We start from the raw sequence: 22,941 nt of genomic DNA, 5'->3' as shown, positions 1-22,941 counted from the left end.
TGTGGCTTGTAATGATCTGCAACCCCCCTGACACCTCAGCTGGCTGCAGGCCTGGGGCTGTGCAGGAGGAGGCAGCAGGAGAGTGTGACAGAGTCCCGGAACCCCAGGCTGGGCCAGGCCTGAAGGGAGCACAGCGGGTCCCTGGTGCCACCTCCCTGCTCAGGCAGGGCCATCCCAGAGCACAGGGCACACGATTGTGCCCACAGGGCTCTGCAATATCCCCGCTGAGGAGACTCCAGCCCCTCCCTGGGCAGCCTGTTGAGGGCTGGGCACTGCCCAGGGCAGAAGTTGTGCCTCCTGTGCAGGGGGAATTGCTGGGCTCAGGCCCTGCCCGTGGCTCTGGTGCCACTGCTGGCCCCCGGAGCAGAGCCTGGGCCCTGCTCTGCCCCTCCCTGCACACAGGGACACCCAGGGCTGAGGGCCCCTCTCAGCTGGGGCTTCTCTCCAGGCTGAACAGCCCCAGCTCCCTCAGCCTTTCCTGGGCATGGAGATGCTCCAGCCCCTCCTCATCCTCACAGCGTGCGCTGGCCCCGCTCCAGGAGCTCCTGTCCCTGCTGTGCTGAGGATCCAGAGCTGGACACAGCACCCCAGAGGTGCCCCATGGCTGGGCAGAGGGACAGGATCACCCCTGACCAAGGTGTGAGCATGGGCAGGGCTCGATTGTCGATGGTGGCTCCTGGGAAGGGCAGAGTTCCTCTGTCCTGGCGATGGACACGAGGGTTTTATGATGTGTGACTGTCACATGGAGCTGTGGCAGGGCCAGGCAGCTTCTCTTGGGTGGCACTGTCCCTTGGCACCTCGGTCCACGCTGAGCTGTGTTGGTCTGATAAGTTCCTCTCAATGAGTTCACATGCAAAATCCCATTTTCTGGAACAAAAGTGCCGATCCCGGAGCTGTTGTGATGCAAATAACACCAGTGGGATTAATCCCAACCCGTCCAGGCCTCAAAGAAAAACCCAGAGCAAAGCCCGATGGGGCAGGACCCCGTTCAGCTGCACCCTGGCACAGCAGGAGCCCCACTGCACCCACCCCAGTGAGCCCACAGCTGCTCCAAGCTCCTGATGAATACTAGGTGGGAAAGGAGATCCAGGCAGTTTGGATAATCCATAAGAACAAGCTGGAAGCGTGGATGGATTCTTTTCTCCCTTAGGTTGTACCGTGGATTGAAGGTGCAGTTGTTTTCCCGTGACCTGACTGAAGAAGCAGTGCTCTCTTTGGGCTATTTGATAAATATCCTGCTCCCTCCTGGAACGGAAGCTGTAAAAGGGCCTTTTTCTGGGGTGCAGGAAGGAGATGGATCTGTGGAAAATGCTGTCCCTGCTCTTTCCAGCAGAGCTGAACCTTGTGAGAGGGTGAGTGATGAGGTGATAGGGGCTTATTCCTGTTCTGGCACGAAAGGCAAGGGGGCTCCACCTGGGGTCTCATTTAATGCTTGAGGAAAGCATTGCAGCTCCAGAGAGGCTGGGAGCAGCCAGGGGCATCCAGGAGCCTTGGACAGCCCTGCTGATCCCTTTGGGAACGCTGACCCTATTTCAGCCCCGTGCCAGCCCAAAAACCCAGCAGAGCTTGCTCTGGGTCAGATCTGGGCAGCCCAGGCTGCTCCAGGCTCAGGTGCCAGGTGCCAAGGCCGCTGATGGGGGTGTCCCTGCACGGGCAGGGCGTGGAGTGGGAGGGGGCTTCTCCAGCCTAAACCAGTCTGGGATTGCATGAGAAGCCTTGGCAACCTCGTGATGATTGTCCAGAGGTGTTGGCTGGATGAGAGGAGCTGCTGTGTCCGTGTGCATCCATGGAGAGGTGGGACAGGAGTGCCTGGGGGCACAGGGGACCTTGGTTGTTGTGCTGCTCCTCTGGCTCAGCACCTCTGCAAGCCTGGATCCCCAAAGGCCCCAGGGGGTGGCTTTGGAGTGACAGCCTGGCTTTTGAGGAGAGGGAAGTGGCTGCCGTGGGAGCTGCAGGCAGAAGGTGCAGGAAGGGAAGGAGAAGCCGGGGAGGTTCCCTGGCCTTTCCCAGAGATTCCAGAGCAGCGGGGTGGTAAGGAAACATGAGGTTACCGATGGCCCTGCTCTTGTCCCAAGGACTGTCCCCTGGGGGAACCCCCTTCGTGTGCTCTCACGTGCCTCTGGAGAGAAAACACCAAAATAAGGTGTGTTTATAAAAATTACCGGCAGGGTGGGAGAGAGCTGTGAGGGGAGGACAGAGCTGGCGCTGAGCTCCAGCCCCAGGTGGGGCTGCAGGGCAGGGCTGGGATGCAGAGCATCCTTTGAGAGCTCTGCTCTGACGGTCCGAGCCCAGCCCTCCCTCTGGGACCTGGGGGAAGCAGAGGCTCCCGGGGCGCCGTCCCTCCTCCCTCCCTGCCACCCCTCAGGCCCCTACCCACGGCAAGCTCACGGAAAGACCCTTAAAGCTATTTATTTTTTGTGATGCCATGCCTGAGATTCACCCTAAAGGGTTTGAAAGAGCAGATGAGCTGAGTTGAGGAGTGTGAGTTATGAAGAGAACCTGCTCTGTGTAAGGCACAGGGTCACCTGTGATGATTCACTCTTTCTTGACCATTAGTTAAACACTTTCTGTCCAAACTGTGATCCACATAAAATTCCTGGAACACGTCTTGCAGCTCTCAGTGTCCAGCAGCTCCAGGAGGTAATATTTGCTTCTCTGGCAGTAAGAAAAAAGCCACAGAGACTCAGGGCATTGTTATTGTAGCTCCGTCCTTGGGACTCTTTTTCTAGTGAGGGCAAATTCCCCTCTCACCTCATCTCCTGGAGAAGAGCAAGTGCAGCCCATTCCTCCTCCAGCTTCCCAGCTCCTCTTAACCCCTGCTGAAAACTTCCTGAGCTGAAGGCTGTCTGTCACCCTCAATGCATTATTTTATTCCTCTTTTGAGCTCTTGATGTCTTCCAGGAAAAATTCAACAACATAATTGGGCACTATTTGCAAAAACACTTCCTCTGCCCTTTTCTTTTTTTAAAATGATTTCTTGGTAATTTCCTCAGGTGCCTCTTGGGTCTGGTGCTGTGAAAAACAGCAAGTGTTTGTTCTCTATTGCCTTTGCTCCGTGATGTTGAGGATGTGACAAAGCTCTGGTTTAATAAGATGCTTTCAAGCGTCTCTTTGCCAGACTGAAGGGCCCTGACGTGTCACTCTGTTTCTGTGCAGAATTCACTCTCTGTCTCTGTCCAAGCTCCTTTCCCTCCTCTCACCCTTCCTGGTTCTGTTATCTCCCTTCCCTGGTGCTCCGAGCAGGGATTTATTCATCCTGCGGGTGCACGAGGGAGCCAACAGCGCAGTTCCAGTTTGTTCTGTTCCTCTGACAGAAATCTCTCACGCTGGATTTTCCCCTGGCTCTTTCCGAAGCATCCTCCACCCCCCCAGTGACTCCTTCCTGGCCCACAATGCTGAGTCCAGAGCTCAGCATTTGGTAGGAGACCGTGGGGTCTTTCCTCCTGAGCAGGATTTGGCACTGAAATTCAGCTCTTTAGACTTCAGACGCTGGATTTTGTACGGTTTTTGTGCAGCTGTTGCACCAGTTCAGGGTTTGTTCAGCCTGGTTGGCTCTGTGCCATTAATGAAAGTTGTCATTGCGCTCACACACCTCCAGTCCCCAGGTAATTCCCCAGCAACCGAGTGGGTCTATTTTACAGGGCTCTCTGGGGCTGGAGTGGGAAGTTGTTTCCAGTATGAAAACTGACTGTTCACCTTTGTTTCTGCCTCCTTTTCCCATCTCCTCCAGAAGGAAAAGGGATGCAGACAATTCCCTCACCCTTTCAGTCTCTCCTGGGCTGTGCTGGGTGCTCACCCATCAGCCACATCCCCTGCCAGAATTCCCACCCTCCTGCTTCTCAGCAGGTTTTGGTCTCACCTCTTCAGCGAGTTGTTGCTCAGACCCCTTTTTGGCTGGCCCCACTGCTCCTGTTCCAGCAATCTGTCACTCTCAGGGATCTCTTTCCTCCCTGGATACACTCTGAGCAGGGCCTTTTAACGCTCCTGCTCTGCTGGGTTGCTGCACAATCATTTCTCCTTTTACCTCTTGTTGGTTTGGCAGTCTGTGATTATTCCAGGTTTGCAACAGAGAGTTTCAAGCAGTTATTTTAATCCTTTAACTTCTCCTTTTTTTTTATTTCTATTCAAGCAGCGTCTCAATTTTTAATGTGTTATATAATTTTTTTAAATTATATAACAATCAGTATATTGTGTGTTTGTACATTTTTACCCTTTTATGATTGATATAAAATTTACGTATTTGCCACAATACACATATATCTAGTCAGGTGTGCACATGGTGTATCTGTATTTGCAGTCAGAGGAGCAATTCTGACACCTCGGATTGCTCCTGGCCGTTTCAGAGCCAGTTTGTTTTCTGCTTCCAGAGTTGATGTTTTTACATCCAACAGTTCTTTATTGCTCCCCAGCACTCCCGAGGCCAGCGCTGCCCCATGTCCCCGAGTGCCACATCCCCAAATCTGTTAAACCCCAGGGCTGGGGAGCCAGAAGTGAGCAGAAGCTGGGATGTGCTGCCTGAAGGCAGCTCCCTGCTCCTCTGGAAACAAAGGCTGGAGCCGAGGCTTTCCCTGGCAGTGGAGTCACCTCCCAGCTCCCAGCGTGTCTTTGGGGGTCCCTCGTGTCCTGCTGCTGCTGCCTTGCCCTCTGTGCATCATTGGCTATTCACTGGACAGGGGGAAACCCCAAATTCCTGCCTGTTCTTCCCTGTGGGATGAGATGTGTGAGCTCTGCACTCTGTCCTGGGGACATTCAGGCATTTCCTGGAGCTGGAGCTGGAGCTGGAGCAGCTCCTGATTTCTGAGCACTGAAGTTGCAGCCCTGCTCTCTGCTGTTCCCAGTCCCTGCCCAGCCCTGGGGCACAGGTGTCCTGCTCCCACTCGAGTGGCTGCAGCCAGGGTGGCTCAGAGCTGCCCAGGGCACCAGGGCCACCTCCTCCTCCTCCCTGGGCAGCTGTGCCAGGGCTGCACCACCTTTCCAGGAAAAAAACTCCCCAAAATCCACCCTGAGCCTCCCCTGGCCCAGGCTGAGGCCGTTCCCTCTCCTCCTGTCCCTGTTCCCTGGGAGCAGAGCCCGACCCCCCCGGCTGTCCCCTCCTGTCAGGGAGTTGTGCAGAGCCACAAGGTTCCTCCTGAGCCTCCTTTTCTCCAGGCTGAGCCCCTTTCCCAGATCCCTCAGCTGCTCCTGGGGCTCCAGACCCTTCCCAGCTCCATTCCCTGCCCTGGACACGCTCCAGCCCCTCAAGGTCTTTCCTAGAGTGAGGGGCCCAGGACTGACCCCAGGATTTGAATTTTGGCCCCACCAATATTGAATAAAGTCATATTTAATCACCACCACTTGTTCATTGATGGCAATTTCAATCCCCTCTCATTTTGAAGTCACTCCTGCATTGCTGCGACACGGGTCAAATTAGAGGTGACAGGACTATTCAAGCTGGCCTAAATTAAGTAATAATTGAAATGTTTGAAGGAAAATGAGAATGGTTGTCGGGGTCAGCCTTAAATATGTTTTGCTAGCAGCTTGCAGAAGAATTCTGATGGAAATTGCAGTGCTGTATGAGCGATGATTGGCTTTTATTTCAAAGTAAATAAGTAGAACAGGAGAGAAAAGAGGAGGACACACAAGAGCGCAGTTAGTAGTAAGATGTATAATCAAATTAAAACTTTTGCACAGTGGTATTGCATGAGGTAAAGCTACAGATTTTAAATACAGAATAGATTTTGTTTACCAAAACCCCAGAATGTTTGGAAGCGCATTGGACTTATTTTATACGTCCCATACTTTACGGAGTATTTATTTAATTTGGGGAAATTAGGTCCCTTTTGATAAGTAATAGCTCAAAGTGCTGCTGAAAAACAACAGCAGTATAGAAAAATTTTGGAGATCTCAGGAGCTGCCAGCCAAGTCCTGTTTGAGAAAAACATGTAAATTCCAGTGCAGTGACTTCAGTCAGTGGCACAGAGCGCACACTGAGGTGAAGAGACTGCGTCTGTTTTTCTCACAAATCCTTACATTTGCTTTCCTGAGCCGGGAAAACCACTTCCTGATTTCCACAGGAGCACCAAGTGCTTTGTGCCATAACAGCCTGGATGGTTTAAATCACCTGGCACTTGGTGCCTTGGGCTGGGGACAGGGTGGGCATCGGGCACAGGTCAGACCTGACGGCCTTGGAGCTCTCTCCAGCCTCAGAGGTTCCACAAATGTGGCTCTGCACCACTGGGCCACTGGCAGAGGAGCACTCTGAGATGTCAGGACAGGTGACAAGGTTTTAGGTGTTCCACATCTGGATCCCAGTGCTTCCTGCGTTCCCAAAGGCTGGGATCATGCCTCGGTGCTGTCAGAGCCCTGGGGGCAGTGACCCTGCCCTGGGGCCACCAGGAGGGGATTGTCCTGCCCTGCTCTGGGCTGGGCCAGCCTCACCTCCCATACTGTGTGAGGTTTGGGGCACCACAGTGTTGGAAAGGCATGGATCCATTAGGACAGCCATGAACCCATTAGGAAGCATCCAAAGGAGGCCACAAAGAAGCTGGAGGGTCTTGAGGGGAAGAGGAGCAGCTGAGGAGACTTGGAATGTTCAGCTAGAGCAGAGGAGACTGAGGGGAGACTCATCCCAGTCCCAACTTCCTCATGATGGGAAGAGGAGGAGCAGGCACTGATCTCTGCTCCGTGTGACAGGGACAGCACCCAGGGGACAGCTGGAGCTGGGCCAGGGCAGGGTCAGGCTGCAGATCAGGGAAAGGTTCTTCCCCCAGAGGGTGCTGGCACTGCCCAGGCTCCCCGGGGAATGGGCACAGCCTGAGGCTGCCACAGCTCCAGGAGCTCCCAGGGATGCCCAGGGTGGGATTGTTGGGGTGTCTGTGCAGGGACAGGGGCTGGACTGGATGATCCCTGTGGATATTCCATGATTCCGTGAGGTCCTGAGCGTCCTCACCTGGTCCCACCCACACCCTGCCCACGGAGCCCATCTAAGCCCAGCCTCCTGGAGGTCCTTTTGCTCCCACCCTGTCTCCTGCTTGCACCTCCACTGCAGCTTTGTCTTCATCTGCTCCTGACTGAGCTTTTTTGGTGGAGCTTGGATGGAATTCCTCCCGTTTCCCCTGAGCGTCACCAGCACCCTGCACACAGAGCTCAGAGCCTGCAGGACCCCTTGGGGAGGGCCCCCTGCACTGGGGCCACCCTTGGGCCCTGCTTTGGTCATTCCCACCATGGAGCAGGTCCCCCTGTGTCCCCCTGTGCCCCTCCCTGACCCGACACTCCAGCCTGGGCTCTCTCCTGCAGGGTCAGTGCCACCACGAGGAGTGGCAGCGCGAGTCGGGGGCGAGTTTGGCTTCCCCTGCAATCTGCAGGAGCTGATGCTGCAGCCAGGAGCAGGATGTGGAGCTGGGATGGAAGAGGCCTCCTTGTCCGGCCGAGCACATCCGTGCCCTCCAAGTGCTGCTGGAGCCCTGCTGGAGGCCAAGCATCCCAGAGCCCAAAGGCTGGTTTGCAGCTCCCTGGCTGTCAGGGGCTGCGGCTCTGAGTCCCGGCAGCTCTTTGCCTCTCCCCGCTGATCTCCCTGGCGCTGCAGCCTGGCCATCCTCACCAACACCTGCTGGAGCCTGGCTTACGGCCACACCGCTGCCTTTGGACCGAACCCCGAATTCTCCTGGCTTCCTTTGCTCCTGCTCCATTCCTGGCTGGGGCTTTGAGGACAGGAGCCTCTTGCTCTGCACAAACTGCCGCTTCCACCTTCGCAGCAGAAGCATTTCCAGGGAATTTGCTGCAGCACACGGCAAATTATGTGACGGAAGTTGGGTGAAAGGGAGCAGGAATAATTTGCGAGTTCTGCCAACAAAATCTCATTCATTTTTGTCGTTGTTTTTTTCTTCCCCATACCTTGGCAAGACTCTTTCCTGTTTTTCTTTCATTCCGTGGCACACGCACAATAGGAACAGGAGGTCAATCGCTCGGAATTGTCGATTTATAATTTTTCTGATGTTGCCAGTTGCTTTTTCTAAAGACAGTGAGCAGTGTGTGAAGCCCTTGTTGGGTAACAGACATAATTAGGTGATTTCTAAATTTCCAAGAGCTTTTAGGTACTCTGCACACTCCTTCCCTAATATCCTGTGGCTCTGTATTTGTGCTAATATGCTGAATTGTTTAAGCTGCAGTTAAATTGTAATTTTTTAAGTCAAACTGACCCCAGAACTGCCATCCTGCAGATTTTGGGAACAGGATATGAAGGCAAAAAATAGCAGCTGGAATGGAAGATCCTGTGAAAGAATCCCAGGATGTAAAAGATAGCATTTTTGTCCAAATCCTTCCAGCAAAGCTTAGAGGATCAGCCCAGGTACAGGAGAAGGAATAAGAAATGATTATTACAGATCCAGGAGGTCAGATAAGCATGGCTTGGTGAACAGGGAAAATATGCCTGTAAAAGTAAAAACGAGTGAACTTTCAGCTGGGTGGGGACGAAAAAAGTGGGAGGGCAAAAAGAAAATCTCAGTCAAACTCTGCTGAAGTTGACAGCTCTTTTCCTCTCCCAAAATAATCCCTTCTAGTTGGGGTCAGGAAGCCGTTTGGGATTGGCTGAGGCAATTTGGATTTGGTGATTTCAGATTTAGAGGAATTGTCCACTTATTTATGTTTTTTAAGTAGGTCATTTTAGATGGCATGGGAAGCTCTCCAGTGGGGAGAGTGGAGAGCTGAGCCCACCCCTGGGTGGGGAACAACCAAGGCAGCAGGGGCTGGAGATTCCTGGATAAACCCCAATCCCAGCCCGGATCCAGGCCCTGTCCATGCTCCCCTTCCCAGGTCTTCCAGGCACACTCTGTCTTGTGGCTCTTGCCCACGTGGAAATTGCAGTTTGCAGTCCCAAGGCTCAGCTTTGGTGCAGCAGTGAGCAGAAGCTGGGATGTGCTGCCTGAAGGCAGCTCCCTGCTCCTCTGGAAACAAAGGCTGGAGCCGAGGTTTTCCCTGGCAGTGGAGTCACCTCCCAGCTCCCAGCGTGTTTTTGGGGGTCCCTCGTGTCCTGCTGCTGCTGCCTTGCCCTCTGTGCATCATTGGCTATTCACTGGACAGGGAGAAACCCCAAATTCCTGCCTGTTCTTCCCTGTGGGATGAGATGTGTGAGCTCTGCACTCTGTCCTGGGGACATTCAGGCATTTCCTGGAGCTGGAGCTGGAGCTGGAGCAGCTCCTGATTTCTGAGCACTGAAGTTGCAGCCCTGCTCTCTGCTGTTCCCAGTCCCTGCCCAGCCCTGGGGCACAGGTGTCCTGCTCCCACTCGAGTGGCTGCAGCCAGGGTGGCTCAGAGCTGCCCAGGGCACCAGGGCCACCTCCTCCTCTTCCCTGGACACCACTGGGCTCTGGTGACGTTGTCCCTTCTGGGCAGATCTCCCTGGCTTTTACTGACCACCAGGAAATGAAGAGGTTCTCACCAGTCCCCATCCTTTGTGGGGTTTGGGTTTTCTGTGCTGGATTGAAGACACAGAGGGATTTGGGACTGAATCAAGATGAACTTTGGGTTCTGCTAGGAGACCATCAGGAGAGTGAGGAGATCGTTTGTATGATCTGTGAATGGATCCCTGGATGGGCTGGAGGCGGCTGGGGGGCTTTGCCTCTCCCTTTGCCTGATGTGAGCTGTGGGCTGTGTGTCTCAGGAATATCCTGCACACACCTGTATGTCCCAGCCACAGCCTCACCTTTAGCTATTGCCCAGCCCGAATCCCGCCTGGAAACGTCAGGGAGCATCCAAGGCACCATCGTGGTGTGGAGAGGAGCGCTCGTGGAACTGCCCTTCATCCCCGCAGGAGAAGAGCCACAACCTTCCTACCTTGTGTGCAGGGGCCAAGAGCCTTCCTCCAGCCTGTTCCTCAAGTGGGAGGGCAGCTCAGGCACTCAGGATTAAATCCTGGCGTGGAAACCCCTGCAAGCCCCGCTGGACACCTTGGAAGCGACCTGTGAATGGAAGTGTTTTGGGATGAAGGGTACAATGATCCACGGTCTCCCTCCCCTCCTCCCTGCACTTCCCCTGCCCTCCCTCATATCAGTGATCCTCTCCACCATCCCCTGCCTCTCCTGGAAAGAAAAATGAGATGTGAAAGGAGCACTGGGGGAGATGTGGGAATGCAGCTGTCTCAGCATCAGTCCAAGCCTTGTCCTTTCTGGCTCGTCAGGAGGAGCTGTGGCGTGAGGGAGCCCTGAGCCCCAGCCAGCCCCGCTACCTGCCCCCAGCCCCTTCTCCAGAGGTGAAGTCTGGAGCAGCTGCTCATTTCCATTTCAGCTGTGGGGTTTGGGCTATTAATAAGCCTGGAAAATAACCACACGGTCCCTGAATTATGTAACAGATGTTAAATTCCCCGAGTTGAAGAGGTGTCAGCCTGATGGAAGAAGTGATGTGAGGACCCTTCTTTTTCCTTGGAGCTGGGTTTCTCCTCTTCCGAGCAGAACTGATTACCTGCCAGCGGAGAGAAAAGAAAGCGCTGTCACCCCCGGGGTGCACCCAGCCCCACCTCTGCTCCGGGCCTGTCTTTGTGCCCCTCCTGCCTCTCCCAGCAGCACGTTTTGGAGCACGAGTGTCACCCGAATGCCACGGGGGATGTGGCGACACGAGCGCGGCTCCGTGAGTCACCCCCGGCGCTGGCTCCGTCCTTCCCCTGGCACGGAGAGCGAGGAGGAGGAGGAGAGGGAGCCCAGGGCCAGGAGCTCGCAGTGCTGGGCCAGCGAGGGGGCTGGGCGGAAAATGCCTCCCCGATTAACCCTTTCGGCGACACAGCGGCCACCGAGGTGCTCACAGCCTCGCTGGGGTGCTGCGAGATGGGCTGGAGGAGAGGACAGAGGAGGCGGCTTAGGGGGTTAAAAAGGGTTTCGTCCAGTCTTCTCTTTGATAATTTTTATTTTTTTAGGGTTGTTTTTGCTGATCTTCCTCTCTCCCAGAGTGAGCGCTCCTGGGGAAAGGTCCGCAGCAGTTCAGGGTGGTGTTTACCCACGACGGAGCTCTTCCTAAAACCCCTGCCGTGGCACCTGGCATAAAGATTGAGGCCACGCCTTGAGGATTAGGCACCTCCACTCCTGTGTGCATTTCTGGGCTCCTCCAAGGAAGAGCCTGAGGGGCTGAAACGCATCCAGGGAAGGGAACGGAGCTGGGAAGGGTCTGCAGCCCCAGGAGCAGCTGAGGGAGCTGGAAAGGGGCTCAGCCTGGAGAAAAGGAGGCTCAGGGGGAACCTTGTGTCTCTGCACAACTCCCTGACAGGAGGGGACAGCCGGGGGCTGCCCAGGGAGGTTTGGATTCCCCACCCCTGGAGGTGCCCAGAAGAGCTCTGGACGTGGCACTCAGTGCTCTGGGCTGGGGACAAGGTGGGGATGGGGCACAGCTTGAGCTTTATCCTGGAGATCTTTTCCAAGCTCAGTGATCCTGGGATTGGAAGATGGAGGGGAGCTGTCAGCAGCCGCGTGAAACAGCTGAGCAGTCCCTGGAGAGCTGTGTCTGGGTGGGGATTGGACACCGGGGGCCCAGGGGGGCCACATTCTGTGTGGGTGGAGATAACACAGAGGGAATCAGAGGCACGGGGACGCTGCGCTCCAGGAGGAGCCGCTGCGCTCCAGGAGGAGCCCTGGCTTCTCCCTCCCAGCGGTGGCTGCTCAGATGTTCATTTCTCATCCGCTCCAGCACCTCCTGTTTCTCAGCCGCCGGCAGGGCAGTGGGGAGCCTCTGTTCAGCACCGCTCCCGTTCCTCGGGGAACGCTGGGGACACCGAGGAACACACGGGGACGGGTCCTGCGGCAGCTGCGGCCGTGTTCCGCCACCAGCATCCTTCATGGCGCCGCAGGGATGGGCCCTCCTGGCTTCCTCCCCCTTTTTTCACATCCCGCACGAGGCAGGGACAGAAACGAAGGAAGCGGCTTCCTGCTGAGTGTGGAATTCAGCAGGATTGAGGAGGCGCAGGGAATCTCTCGAGCGCAGATACTAATCTGGACAGGCTGTCACAAGGCTGGATCACCCAGGCAAAAAATTGATTGTTGGCAACTCGGCAGTAAAAAAGAAACGTGTGGGGAGCAGGGGAGTGGATTTTGGGTGGTTTCCCCATTTCTGCCCAGTTCCTCTTCCCTTGTCCTTCAGGAGCAGTCGGTGTTATTCACTGCTCACCACTGATTAATGGGCTGCTAATGGCATTACTTATTTCATTATCCAATCTGCAAGATCAGTCATTATCTAGGGAGGAGGAAAGTCCATTTGTTACTGGCATTAAGTAGTTGGCTGGCAGGGTAAAGTGCAAGGTTCATGTTTAGGAAGAGGAGCAAGAAGAAAATGTCTTTTTAGGAAGAAAATTTGCGCTGAAAGTCATCTCCAAGTTTGTATTACCCCAAGAGTGGAGCTCAGATATCAGAGGAGGTGTTGCAAATCACAGAGATAAAAGAAGTATCCCAAAACAGAAGGGCTGTATCAAGAAGGTGTCCTCAGAGGGATGGGATAACAGTGCTGGCAGTAATAATAATAATTATAATTAATAATTATAATTCACAATTATAATTAATAATAATACACCTTGGAGGTCTGGGTCAGAGCTCATGTGCTTGAGGTGTTGTGCAATTGCAGGCAAAGAAATTGTTGCTTCCAAGTCTCTTTCCACGGAAAGGGAGTGCGAGGCCAGCTGGCGAGTGACAGATGGGCAGGGGACAGCAGGGAGGGGACAGCCGGGGCGCGGCTGGCACGGCGCCGTGTCAGGAAGGATAACGACGGGCACCAACGGGGCACCCGCGGGCACCGGGGCGGGCAAAGGGCGAGGAATGAAGTGTCTGATAGGTCATGGCGAGAGCCTGGCTGAAGGGTCAGCCGTTCGTGGAGCGGCAAGGATCCGCAAGGATCGAGGACGACTCCTGCACAGGACGGTCCCTAAAACACAGCACGTGCCTGTGAGCATTGTTCAAATGCTCATCGCCTCACGGGAGATGTCCCAAAAGGAGTGGGGACGGGGAGCAGCCCGGTCCGAGCCTCGAGGGGGCCCTGGCACGGCCAGGCTGGCCCGTCCTGGCCGCAGAGAGGAAGGACAGCTCTGGCTGTGGGGTGGCAGTGGCCGCAGGGCCCGGGGGGACACGGCACAGAGGGCACGGCCAGGCTTGGAGGGTTTGCGTGTCACCGCTGGAGAGGTGGCGCTCGCCGAGGGGACACCCTGGGGGTCCCTGCGGTGCCCTGCAGGGACGCCTGGCAATGAAAGGTGCGCGGGTGGCCGCGACGCCTCCTCTTGTCCCGGCACATCCCGGGAGAGCGGGCTGGGATCAGCTCCTGCCGGTGCCACCCCCTGGCACAGAGGTGCGGCCGCCGCAGGGACTGAGCGAGGCGCTCCGGGCTGGCACCGCTGGCAGCAGGCTCCAGCCTGGCACCTCTGGCACTGGGCTCCAGGCTGGCACCCCTGGCACTGGGATCCAGCCTGACACCTCTGGCACTGGGCTCCAGCCTGGCACCCCTGGCAGCAGGATCCAGCCTGGCACCCCTGGCACTAGGATCCAGCCTGGCACCCCTGGCACTGGGATCCAGCCTGGCACCCCTGGCACTAGGATCCAGCCTGGCACCCCTGGCACTGGGCTCCAGGCTGGCACCTCTGGCACTGGGATCCAGCCTGGCACCCCTGGCACTGGGCTCCAGGCTGGCACCCCTGGCACTGGGCTCCAGGCTGGCACCTCTGGCACTGGGATCCAGCCTGGCACCCCTGGCACTGGGCTCCAGGCTGGCACCCCTGGCACTGGGCTCCAGGCTGGCACCTCTGGCACTGGGATCCAGCCTGGCACCCCTGGCACTGGGCTCCAGGCTGGCACCTCTGGCACTGGGATCCAACCTGGCTCCTCTGGCAGTGGGCTCCAGGCTGGCACCTCTGGCACTGGGATCCAGCCCAGCACCCCTGGCACTGGGATCCAGCCTGGCACCCCGGCAGCGGGCTCCAGGCTGGCACCGGGATCCAGCCTGGCACCCCGGCAACGGGCTCCAGGCCGGGGGCCTCAGGGAAGCCCGTGTGGATGTGTGGAGGAGCCTTTCCAGCATCTCCCCGGCGCTTCCAAGGAACGCCTGTGGAAGCTGCGGGTCTGAGCCCTCCCTGTTCTGAGCTCTCGCAGCCCCGGCGCTTCCCTCTGCTCCGTGCCAGCTCCGCGCTGCCAACACGCGAGCTCCCGGCCGGCGGCCCGGGCGGAGCGGGGCTGTGTCCCAGAGCGCACCGTCCCCGCGGCATTGCGCGTTCCCCGCCAAGCCCCCCGCTTTTCTTGGGAACCGAACATCTGCTCCAGATGCGGCCGCTCCGTGCCGCATCGTTGTCTCGGCTCCCCCGGGCATGAATTATTGAGAGCCGGGCTTTTAAATAAATGATAAAGCCTTCGCCGTGCGTGCGCTGAAGTTTGTGTCGCTCCTCGCCCGCAGAGTCGCGCTCCGGGCTCGCCCGGCCCCATGATGAGCTCGCCCAGCGCCCGGGCCCCGCCGATTCGCCTGCCTGATGGGGCTGATCCAGGAGCCGGCACGGGGGCAGCCCAAGCATGAAGGTGGCCGCGGGGATGAATCTCCCGGCGAGAAGGAGGAGCCGCCGCAGCGGAGCAGGCAACCAGAGTTCCCCTCCTGGCAAGTGCTTTTCCCGTCTGCGATCCCCTCCCGGCGGTGCGAGGGAGGGAGGGAGGGAGGGAGGGAGGGACGCTGCTGCTCCCCGGGGTGGGCGTGGGGACCCCGCGTGTGCGGGGAACGGCGCGGCGCGGAGGGAGCCCGCTTCCAAGCCCGGAGCGCAACCCCGCCCCAGGCGCTGCCGAGCGCGCAGGAGCCCGCAGCATCTCCCGTGCGGGCAAAGGGACTCTGGGCTGGAGCCAAAGGTGGGTCCGAACCGAGCCAGCCCCTTCTTTTCCTGCTGCCTCGTGCCTGGGAAGTCCGAGTGGAATTTTGGAAGCCTGGTAGCCTTGGAAATGGATTTTTTTTTTTTTTTAAATTTTATTTTATTACTTTTCTTTCTTCACCATTTTGAAAAATGGCTTGACTCACAGTTGCACGAGGCTGCGGGGACTCACAGCAGACCATCTGTTTCAGCTGTTAACAGTCATTAATTCTTTCGTATTTTTTGCTACTTTTGAGACACTTTGGGGGGAAAAAAATATGTTCTGGATGGCATTGAAGGAGTTCAAAGTCACTAACATATTTTTCTCCGAGAAACAATGTGCCATGAATGCAGTTGTTCTAAAAGAAATATGTTTTTACTGGCTTTCTAAACGGGGAATTTGTCTCCTGTGGCCATGCAGGAGGACACGGTGTTTATCTCCTTTTCACCGTGTATTTGGCTCATAGCTGCACTGCAATCCACGGACTGAGCAGGGTTTTTCTGTGTTGAATCTACTGCAGAAAAGCTTTCATTGAAAAAAAAAAAAAAAAAAATACAGTGAGATTTTCTGTTAAGCCACTGCATCTCTGGGCCCAAGCACTCAGTGATGAACTCAGCCAGATTGTCTCCAGTGGTCCTGCTGAGGCCCTGGAAAAGGGCTCTCTCCTGGGACAGGTGCTCCCAGCTGATGGCTCAGGTGGTGGATGGACAGCTGGGGCATCTGGCCCAGGAAATAATGGAATAAACCCGTCCTATTGTCACTGTCCCCCCCAGCCTGGGCACACTGGCCCTCCTGCCTTGTGTTCCCTGAGCCCCTGGCCAGGAAATCCAGCTCTCCTGTGCTTCAGCTCCCCAACTGCTCCATCAGTGCCCTTCTGGGGTTCACCCCAAAGCCCCCCTGCAGGTTTCCCTGTGGTTCATGGGAAGTTTTAGATGCAACAACAACAAAAAAACCAAAACATCCTTGAGTTTAGCATGGAGTGCCAGGACACAGGGAATGGGTTTAACTGCCAGAGGTTGGATGGGAGATTGGGCAGGAATTGTTCCCTGTGAGGGTGGGCAGGCCCTGGCACAGGGTGCCCAGAGCAGCTGTGGCTGCCCCTGGATCCCTGGCAGTGCCCAAGGCCAGGCTGGACACTGGGGCTTGGAGCAGCCTGGGACAGTGGGAGGTGTCCCTGCCATGGCAGGGGTGGCACTGGATGGGATTTAAGGTCCTTCCAACCCAGCCTATTCCGGCATTCTCTGATCCCATGATTTAAGGAAATGGAAAGAGAGGGTGCAGAACCCTGGGAACACGAGGGTGGGAGGTGGTTGCAGCCCCTCCAGGGGAGCCCCCTGTGCCAGCACGGGGCCGTGGGGTGGGGATGGCAGAGCAGAGAGCTCCGGGCTCATGGCTGAGCAGCTTTGGTGCTGTGTCTGTGTCAGGAGGTGCAGCACAGCCAGAGCTGCTCCTGGGGCTGCTGCTGGGGAATGCAGAGCAGAACGGCCCTGCCCTGCCAGTGGCACCTGGGAGGGGACAGCCAGGAGCCATGGAGCACTGCCAGCCATCCATTAGGACTGCGGCTCTCAGCGGAATTGCAAACAGGACCTGGAAAATCTCCCTGGAGCCGGCCGAGGAGCCCTGCCCGGGGCTGGCTGAGGGAGCAGGTCCCTGGCAGCGCCTCTGGGGCTGTGCTGAGCCCAGTTTGTGGCACCGAGGGACACGTGGGGACAGGGGGTGGCACGGGATGGCAGAGCCCAAATGCCTCCGTGGGGCAAAGCAGAGCCGGTGGGATGTGCCCTGCGAGCTCAGCTCGGGTCTGGATGATCCCACATTCCAGGGATGGACTGGAGCCACCCCCTGATCTTTTCCAGGAACGTCCCTGGGTCTCCGCTCTCCCTCCTGAGCAGGGGCTGTGCCCCGAGTGCTGGAGGACAGCCAGGCCGTGCTCGCCAGCAGAAGGTGCAGGAATTCACATCTGGAGCCTTGGAGACGTTTGGGGCCAGTGTGGTTTTCATTTGGAGCCTTTCCGTTCTCCATTGACTTAATTAAATAAAAATAAAAAAAAAGAAAAAAGAAAAAAGGAAAAAAGAAGCAGGCAGGATTGGGCGCTCTTTTTTTCTGATCAGATGCCTGGCTCGGAGTGCTACAGAGCCAATTTTCATTTTGAAATTTCCTTTCATTTTAAAGCTCCCCACAAGAATTTGGAGCTGCAAACCAAAATGAGGAGGTGTCAGACTTCACAAACCAACCCAACCCCAAACCTATTCATTAACTCAAAAAGCAATTTTTGTCAATTTTCTGGGGAAAAAAAAAAAAAATCGACTTCTTTTTCAAATAAAAACATTGCTTTAAAAAAACCCCAAACAACCGAATTAAGCAGAAATACTCCTCATGATTTGCTGCAGTGGAGATAAATGGGGGTTGGCTCTTGGTTGAGGGCTGCTCTCCCCTTTTGCCCTTCCTACTACCATGGGACAGAGAATTTCTGGGCCATGGACGGAGATTTGCAGGTTTCAGAAGGATGATTTGAGATCCCAGGGCCCCCATTTGTTCCGGACGCCCCAACATTTGTTAGTTTTCCTTTCATCCATCCTCCTCCCTCCAGGAGCTCAGAGCTTGGTGCACCCCGAGAGACCTCACAGGGCACAGCCTGACTATCCCTGCCTGCTCCCAGTCCAGTGAGGAAAGGGAAGATCTCTCCCCAGCAGGAAATTTGCCCATTAACACCCCAGACACCAAAGTCTCAATGGAGCTCTTCCCTCAGAACCAGCTCAGATGCCTCTCCCTGATGGGAAGTCTAAAAATAAGCATATTCTCCACAAACAGCTTAAAGATGTTGAAAATGAAAAGCAACAAAGGCTGGAGAATGGATGAGTCACTAAATTACAGGGCTATCTTTCGAAGAGCAAAACAAAACGCTCAGTCCCCAGGCCTGGCTGCTGAGATCCATCGTGGGTTTGGGGCTGGGCTGGGGCTCCTCGCCCTGTGCAGCCGCTCAGCTGGGTTTTGTGGGCTCTGAAGGGTGAAACCTTATCCAGTTCTGCTCCACTCTGCGCCAGAGCTGCTCGGAATAACGAGAGGAAATCCAGCCTGCCCAGCAGCACGAACACGAGCTGCTGTTCTCTCCCACGTGGGCATTGCTGGGAGTTTTTTGGGATAACGCCCCTCACACGAGCTCCCGGGATGAGGAGCCTTTCCTGCAAGGGGTGCAAGCAAAAATCCCCGTCCACGGAACGTTCTCTGGCCCCGAGGAAGCCACGAGTGCTTGGGGTCTCAGCTGGGCAAAGATCTCTGTGGGTGTCACTGCATGTCTGTACCTTGAGCTGGGCGAGATGACACCATTAAAGGAGCTCTTGGTTTGGGATTTTCCCCCTCCCTCGAGTTCTCCTCTCAGTGAGCTCCGCCAGGGTGGACTCTGTTGCAAAGCTGCAGCTTTTTTAGCATTTGCAGATGAGCTTGAATCAAAACGCTGGCATTTGAGGCAGCAGGAAAGGGGCTGGCCCGGTGCCAAACCTGTGCCTACATCTGATGTTTGCAGCCAGCCCCAGGCCCCGGGAGAGGCTGGAATGAGCCCTGGGATCCCAGCAGATGGTGGGGCTGGAGGTGCTGAGGTGCCAGCCCTGCTGCTGTGTTGGGGGGTGCCCTCCTTGGGGCCCGCAGGCTGCAGGGTGCCCCTTTCTGCCCCGCATGAACCCCAGGATGGTCCGAGTTGGAAGGGACCTCAAAGGGACCCGGTGCCACCCCTGCCATGGGAACACCTTCCCCTATCCCAGGGCGCTCCAAGCCTCATCCAACCTGGCCTTGGACACTGCCAGGGCTGAGACAGCCACAGCTGCTCTGTGTCAGGGCCTCTCCACCCTCACATCACCCCCTGCACCCTCACCCATCCTTCCAGGGCTGCAGGAGGGGACAAAGGCTGGCAGCCTGAGCTGTGTCCCCAGCTCAGTGGGTTACAAATCCATAGCCTGAGCCGGCAGCTCCAATAAAAGCTGTGCCCAAGGATCATCAATCCTGGAGCAGAGCTCGCCCAGCAGTGATTTAATCTCTATATTCCCTTCTGAAATGTGCTAATTAAACTCCAGGAGAAAGCATCGAGTGCAGAAGCGAGGTAGAGGAAAAGGAAAAATAAAAGTTTCTCCTGGAATAATTAAGCACCATTAAAACATGAAAATCCAGGCTAGGGAGCAATTGTACTCATTCCACCAAGTGTTTCGTCAGAAAAAAAGGGGTGGAATGAAGCAACACCGAAAATGTAGGCTGTGAGTTGGAAAACCTCTCCCACTCGTGGGAGCCATCAGGCTGGGAAAGGCTCCTGAGCCCTCCCTGGGGAGGAGGACAGTGGCTGTTGCCCAGGACACTCCAAACTGGAGTGGGCAGAGCCCCCTGCCAGCACTCTGGGGAAGGAAGGAAGGATTGCAGATGTCCCCTCTCTAAAGGCCTGCCCGATTTCCTGGGGTTTTCATTCCAGAGGGTCATCCCTAACGAAGCAAAGCTCTTTAATCCCATCGAGGACTTTCTTCTCTGAGGGACCTCGAAGTTTGGCCCTCCAGACCTCACATTTGGCTAAAAGGGATCTTTTGGAGCCAGGGAGCTCTCCCGGAGCCATAGCCCAGCTGGCCCTGCCTCCCCTTGGACACCCAGCTGGTGCTGCTGGATCCGGGGGGCTCTCACCCCGTTCTGGGCTCCAGACCCCGAACAAAGACCCTGCCCTGCCCCGTGGCTTTGCTGGGCAGCTCCCCACGAGCTCCCTGGGCTGCACGGCTGGGTGGTGAATTACAGCGAGTGCTGGCGGCTGGTTGTTGGAGTGGGGCTCTGCTGGCTGTCCCCAGGCGGGGCTGACAGCAGCCTGCCCTGCCACCCCCATTCACCTTGTCACACGAGGGTTGCGTTGGCTCTGCCTGCAGCGTTTCCAGGAGCTTATCCCAAACATCCTCCCGGGGCTGATGCCCGAGGGAGCCCCATCCTTCTGGAGAGCTCCATCCCAGGTCACCCCCTCAGCCCCAGGAGGTGCTGCCCAGGACACCTGCAAACCAGAGGGTTTGGAGTGATCAGCTCTCTACTTTAACAAGGGAAAAAGGGAAAAGAGCCACTGGCCGCTCGTATTCGTGTGGACACAATCTGGAGATATTCTGGATCTGTTTAGGGATTAATGAGGACTTGGTATTTTCAGAATTTTTAATAATAAATATACCGGCCTAATGGATTTTCCAGCTACTGTTTTCAGCCATGAAGGTTAGAATCTTTTTGGTTAATGTTTTCCAGAGCTGAAGGAAAGGAAATTAGCTAAGGGCAGGGAATGACTTTCCCAAATGAGGAGGTTTGCCCCCATTCACTCTGGCAGCCCAGACGGAGACGAGGGAGCTGCAGGTGGAAGTTTTCTCCTGGATCAAGGGAAAAAAAAATAGGAATAAAAAGTAAAAGGATGAGGAGGTTCACCTGCATCTCATTCTGACAGAACAACATTTGGTGCCATCACTCAGCTTCCACCACTGGTGCCGAGGGCCCTGCTCCTGGAGCAGGGATTATCTTCTCACTGAACACAGGAATGCCAATGACTTCATAAAAATGGTAAAACTGCGGGATGGAGCCCAGCCCTGATGGTTTATAAGGGACTTGGGGCATGGCTAAATTCCTGAATCTCCATGCAGGCAATGTCCAGGCAGCGGGAGAGGGGCAGTGGGATGCAGAATTCTCCCCCGGGGCAGGACAGCTGAGCTGGTGGAGCAAAATGAGTTGAATGCCAATGGATATGGGGTTTATTTGGGGTTTATCTGCACAGGGAGCAGAGAGAGACAAAATCCCTCTGCCCCCGGGTCCTGAGCTGCAGATCATGTTCCTTCTGATCCCAGAAAAATCCCAGCATGGGGAACACGGTGACCCACAAGGCTGAAGGGTAGGAGACAGGAGGGATTTTACATCAGAAAAGTACAGGGGAGACAAGATGTGAATTAAACACCTTTGAGCCCTAAAATCGACGCTCTGCAGGCTTTGTTTGATGCGCACACGGCTGTGGGAGTGTTGCTGGAGATGACAGGTGTCTCTCCAGGCTGTTTTCCAGATCCTATTGAGGCAGTTTGAGCTGTGTTGGGCTCCCATCAGAGCCCCTCCTGCAGTCAGCTGCAGTCACCAGCACAACATCTCTGCTTGCTTTCAGCCCAAATTGGTTTCAGTCAAACTTCCCCTGCTGGAAGCGTCCTGGCCCGGCTGTCCCCAAGGGGTCAGGGGCTGTGCTGGTGCCAGGCACTGATCCAAGGACTGTGTGCCTCAGGAGCGTTCCGACAGGGAGCTGGGGAGCCAAGCAGCTCCACCGAGTGCTGCTACCAGTTGAAGGTGACTGCAGCAGGGAAGGGGGAGATTTGGCCGGGAGAAGGGCACTGCTGCAGGCGCTTCCTCCTTCCCAGTGCAGAAATCCGGGGCCCCTGGAGCAGTGATGGGGATCTCCCTGCTCTCCTCTTCTGCCTCCAGCACCGGTGGGGTGGGGCAGGCTGGGGGCCCTGGCTGCAGGGAGCAGTTTGTGCACACGGAGCACAGGACACACCCGCAGATGTGGATTCTTCTCCTCCATCCAAGACCGTTCTGGCCAATATCAGCAATGATGTGGCCAGCAGGACCAGGGCAGCGTGGGCAGAGATTGTCCCCTGTGCTGGCACTGCTGGGGCACCTCCAGTCCTGGGGGCAATTTTGGGCTTCTCACAATGCAGACCCTGAGGGACTGGAGTGTGTCCAGGGCAGGGAAGGGAGCTGGGAAGGGTCTGGAGCCCCAGGAGCAGCTGAGGGAGCTGGAAAGGGGCTCAGCCTGGAGAAAAGGAGCCTCAGGAGGAACCTTGTGTCTCTGCACAACTCCCTGCCAGGAGGGGACAGCCGGGGGGGTCGGGCTCTGCTCCCAGGGAACAGGGACAGGAGGAGAGGGAACGGCCTCAGCCTGGGCCAGGGGAGCTTTGGGTGGATATTGGGGAAATTTCTCCATGGAAGGAGTGGTCAGTCCTTGGAAGGGGCTGTCCAGGGAGGTGGTGGAGTGCCCGTCCCTGGAGGGATGGACGTGGCACTTGGGGACAGGGGTCAGTGGTGGGCTTGGCGGTGCCGGGGCAGCGGCCGGACTTGATCCTGGAGGTCTTTTCCAACCAACGATTCTGCGCTTCTGAAAAAGGAACTGCCGGCTTAACCCCCCTCCCTGCCAAAAACAGACCTGGAGACACAACTTCCTCAGGGGCTCAGCCCCACAAGTGCGGTTCCCTCCCGGCGCTGGATTTCAGGGGGCTGTGCCCTTCCCGGGGGCCGGGGCGGCAGGGCCGGAGCCGCTCCCTGCGCGCAGCATCCCCGGCTGGGCTGGAGGATGGGGAGGAGGGGGCGGCCGGCGGGGAGGCACGGCCAGGAAGGGGTTAGCGGGGGCCGCGGCGCAGGGCTGGCGGCGGAGGGTGGTCCCTGGCCGGGCCGGGGGAGCGCGGCGCGGCGCGGCGGGGCTCGGGCTGCGCTCGGGGCTGCGGGGGCCATGGGGCGCTGAGCCGGGGCTGCCGCGCCGCGCCGCTCTCCTCCTCCTCCAGCATCGCCTCCTTTCAGTCCAGTTCTTCGCTTGTTCGATTTGATTTCGTCCCTTTGCTTGTTTTTTTCGTATTATTTTTTTCTCTCTCTCTCTCCGCCATCCCCACCGCCCAGATCTCTCTGTGCCTCCTCCCTCCATCCTCCTCTGAATAACTCGTCTGGGAGCGATCTGGAGGGGCGGGGGGGGGGGACAGTGGAGCCGAGCAAACCTGTGGCGGAGGAGCCGGCTGGTGGAGAGGTGAGTGAGGAGGTGGCGGAGGACGGGGAGCTCGGGCTGGCTCCCGGCCGGGCTGGGACGGAGGGAGGGCTCGGAGGGAGCCGGCTGCGCGAAGGCAGCGCCCTCCCCTCCCCGGCTCGGGGGCACCTCAGCTCCACGGGGAACCTGTTGGGGCTTCGGCCGACGCTGCCAGGCGGCTCAGCCGGGCCGGCGGCCGAGCGATCCCGGCGGGGGGACCCGCGGGTGGCCGTGGGGTGCGCGGGGGGGGCTGCTCGGGATGCTCATCCCCTCCCCTCGCTGCCCGGCCCTGCGCCGTGCGGCGGATCCGCGGCCGTGCCCCCGAGCCGGCGGTGTGCGGCTGTGGGCGCTCACACGCGTGTTTGT

At 57.0% G+C, this 22,941-nt stretch overlaps 1 protein-coding gene across 2 annotated transcripts in view; it reads left to right on the top strand.

Moving 5' to 3' along the window:
• The window catches only part of CALN1 (calneuron 1), a 146,232-nt gene that overhangs the window by 22,659 nt on the left and 100,632 nt on the right, over nucleotides 1-22,941 (top strand). Inside the window, exon 2 of one of the 2 annotated variants that reach the window (XM_040082682.2) lies at nucleotides 14,383-14,577. In XM_040082682.2, the coding sequence (XP_039938616.1) occupies nucleotides 14,456-14,577 (122 nt within the window). In that variant the 5' untranslated portion in view covers nucleotides 14,383-14,455. Of the gene's footprint in view, nucleotides 1-14,382; nucleotides 14,578-22,539; nucleotides 22,579-22,941 lie in introns of those variants that run through there. The other variant, XM_040082686.2, reaches the window with a different exon arrangement.

This window comes from Hirundo rustica, chromosome 19 (genome assembly GCF_015227805.2).
Source record: "Hirundo rustica isolate bHirRus1 chromosome 19, bHirRus1.pri.v3, whole genome shotgun sequence".
NCBI lineage: Eukaryota > Metazoa > Chordata > Aves > Passeriformes > Hirundinidae > Hirundo > Hirundo rustica.
This window is presented reverse-complemented; position numbering and strand designations above follow the sequence as displayed.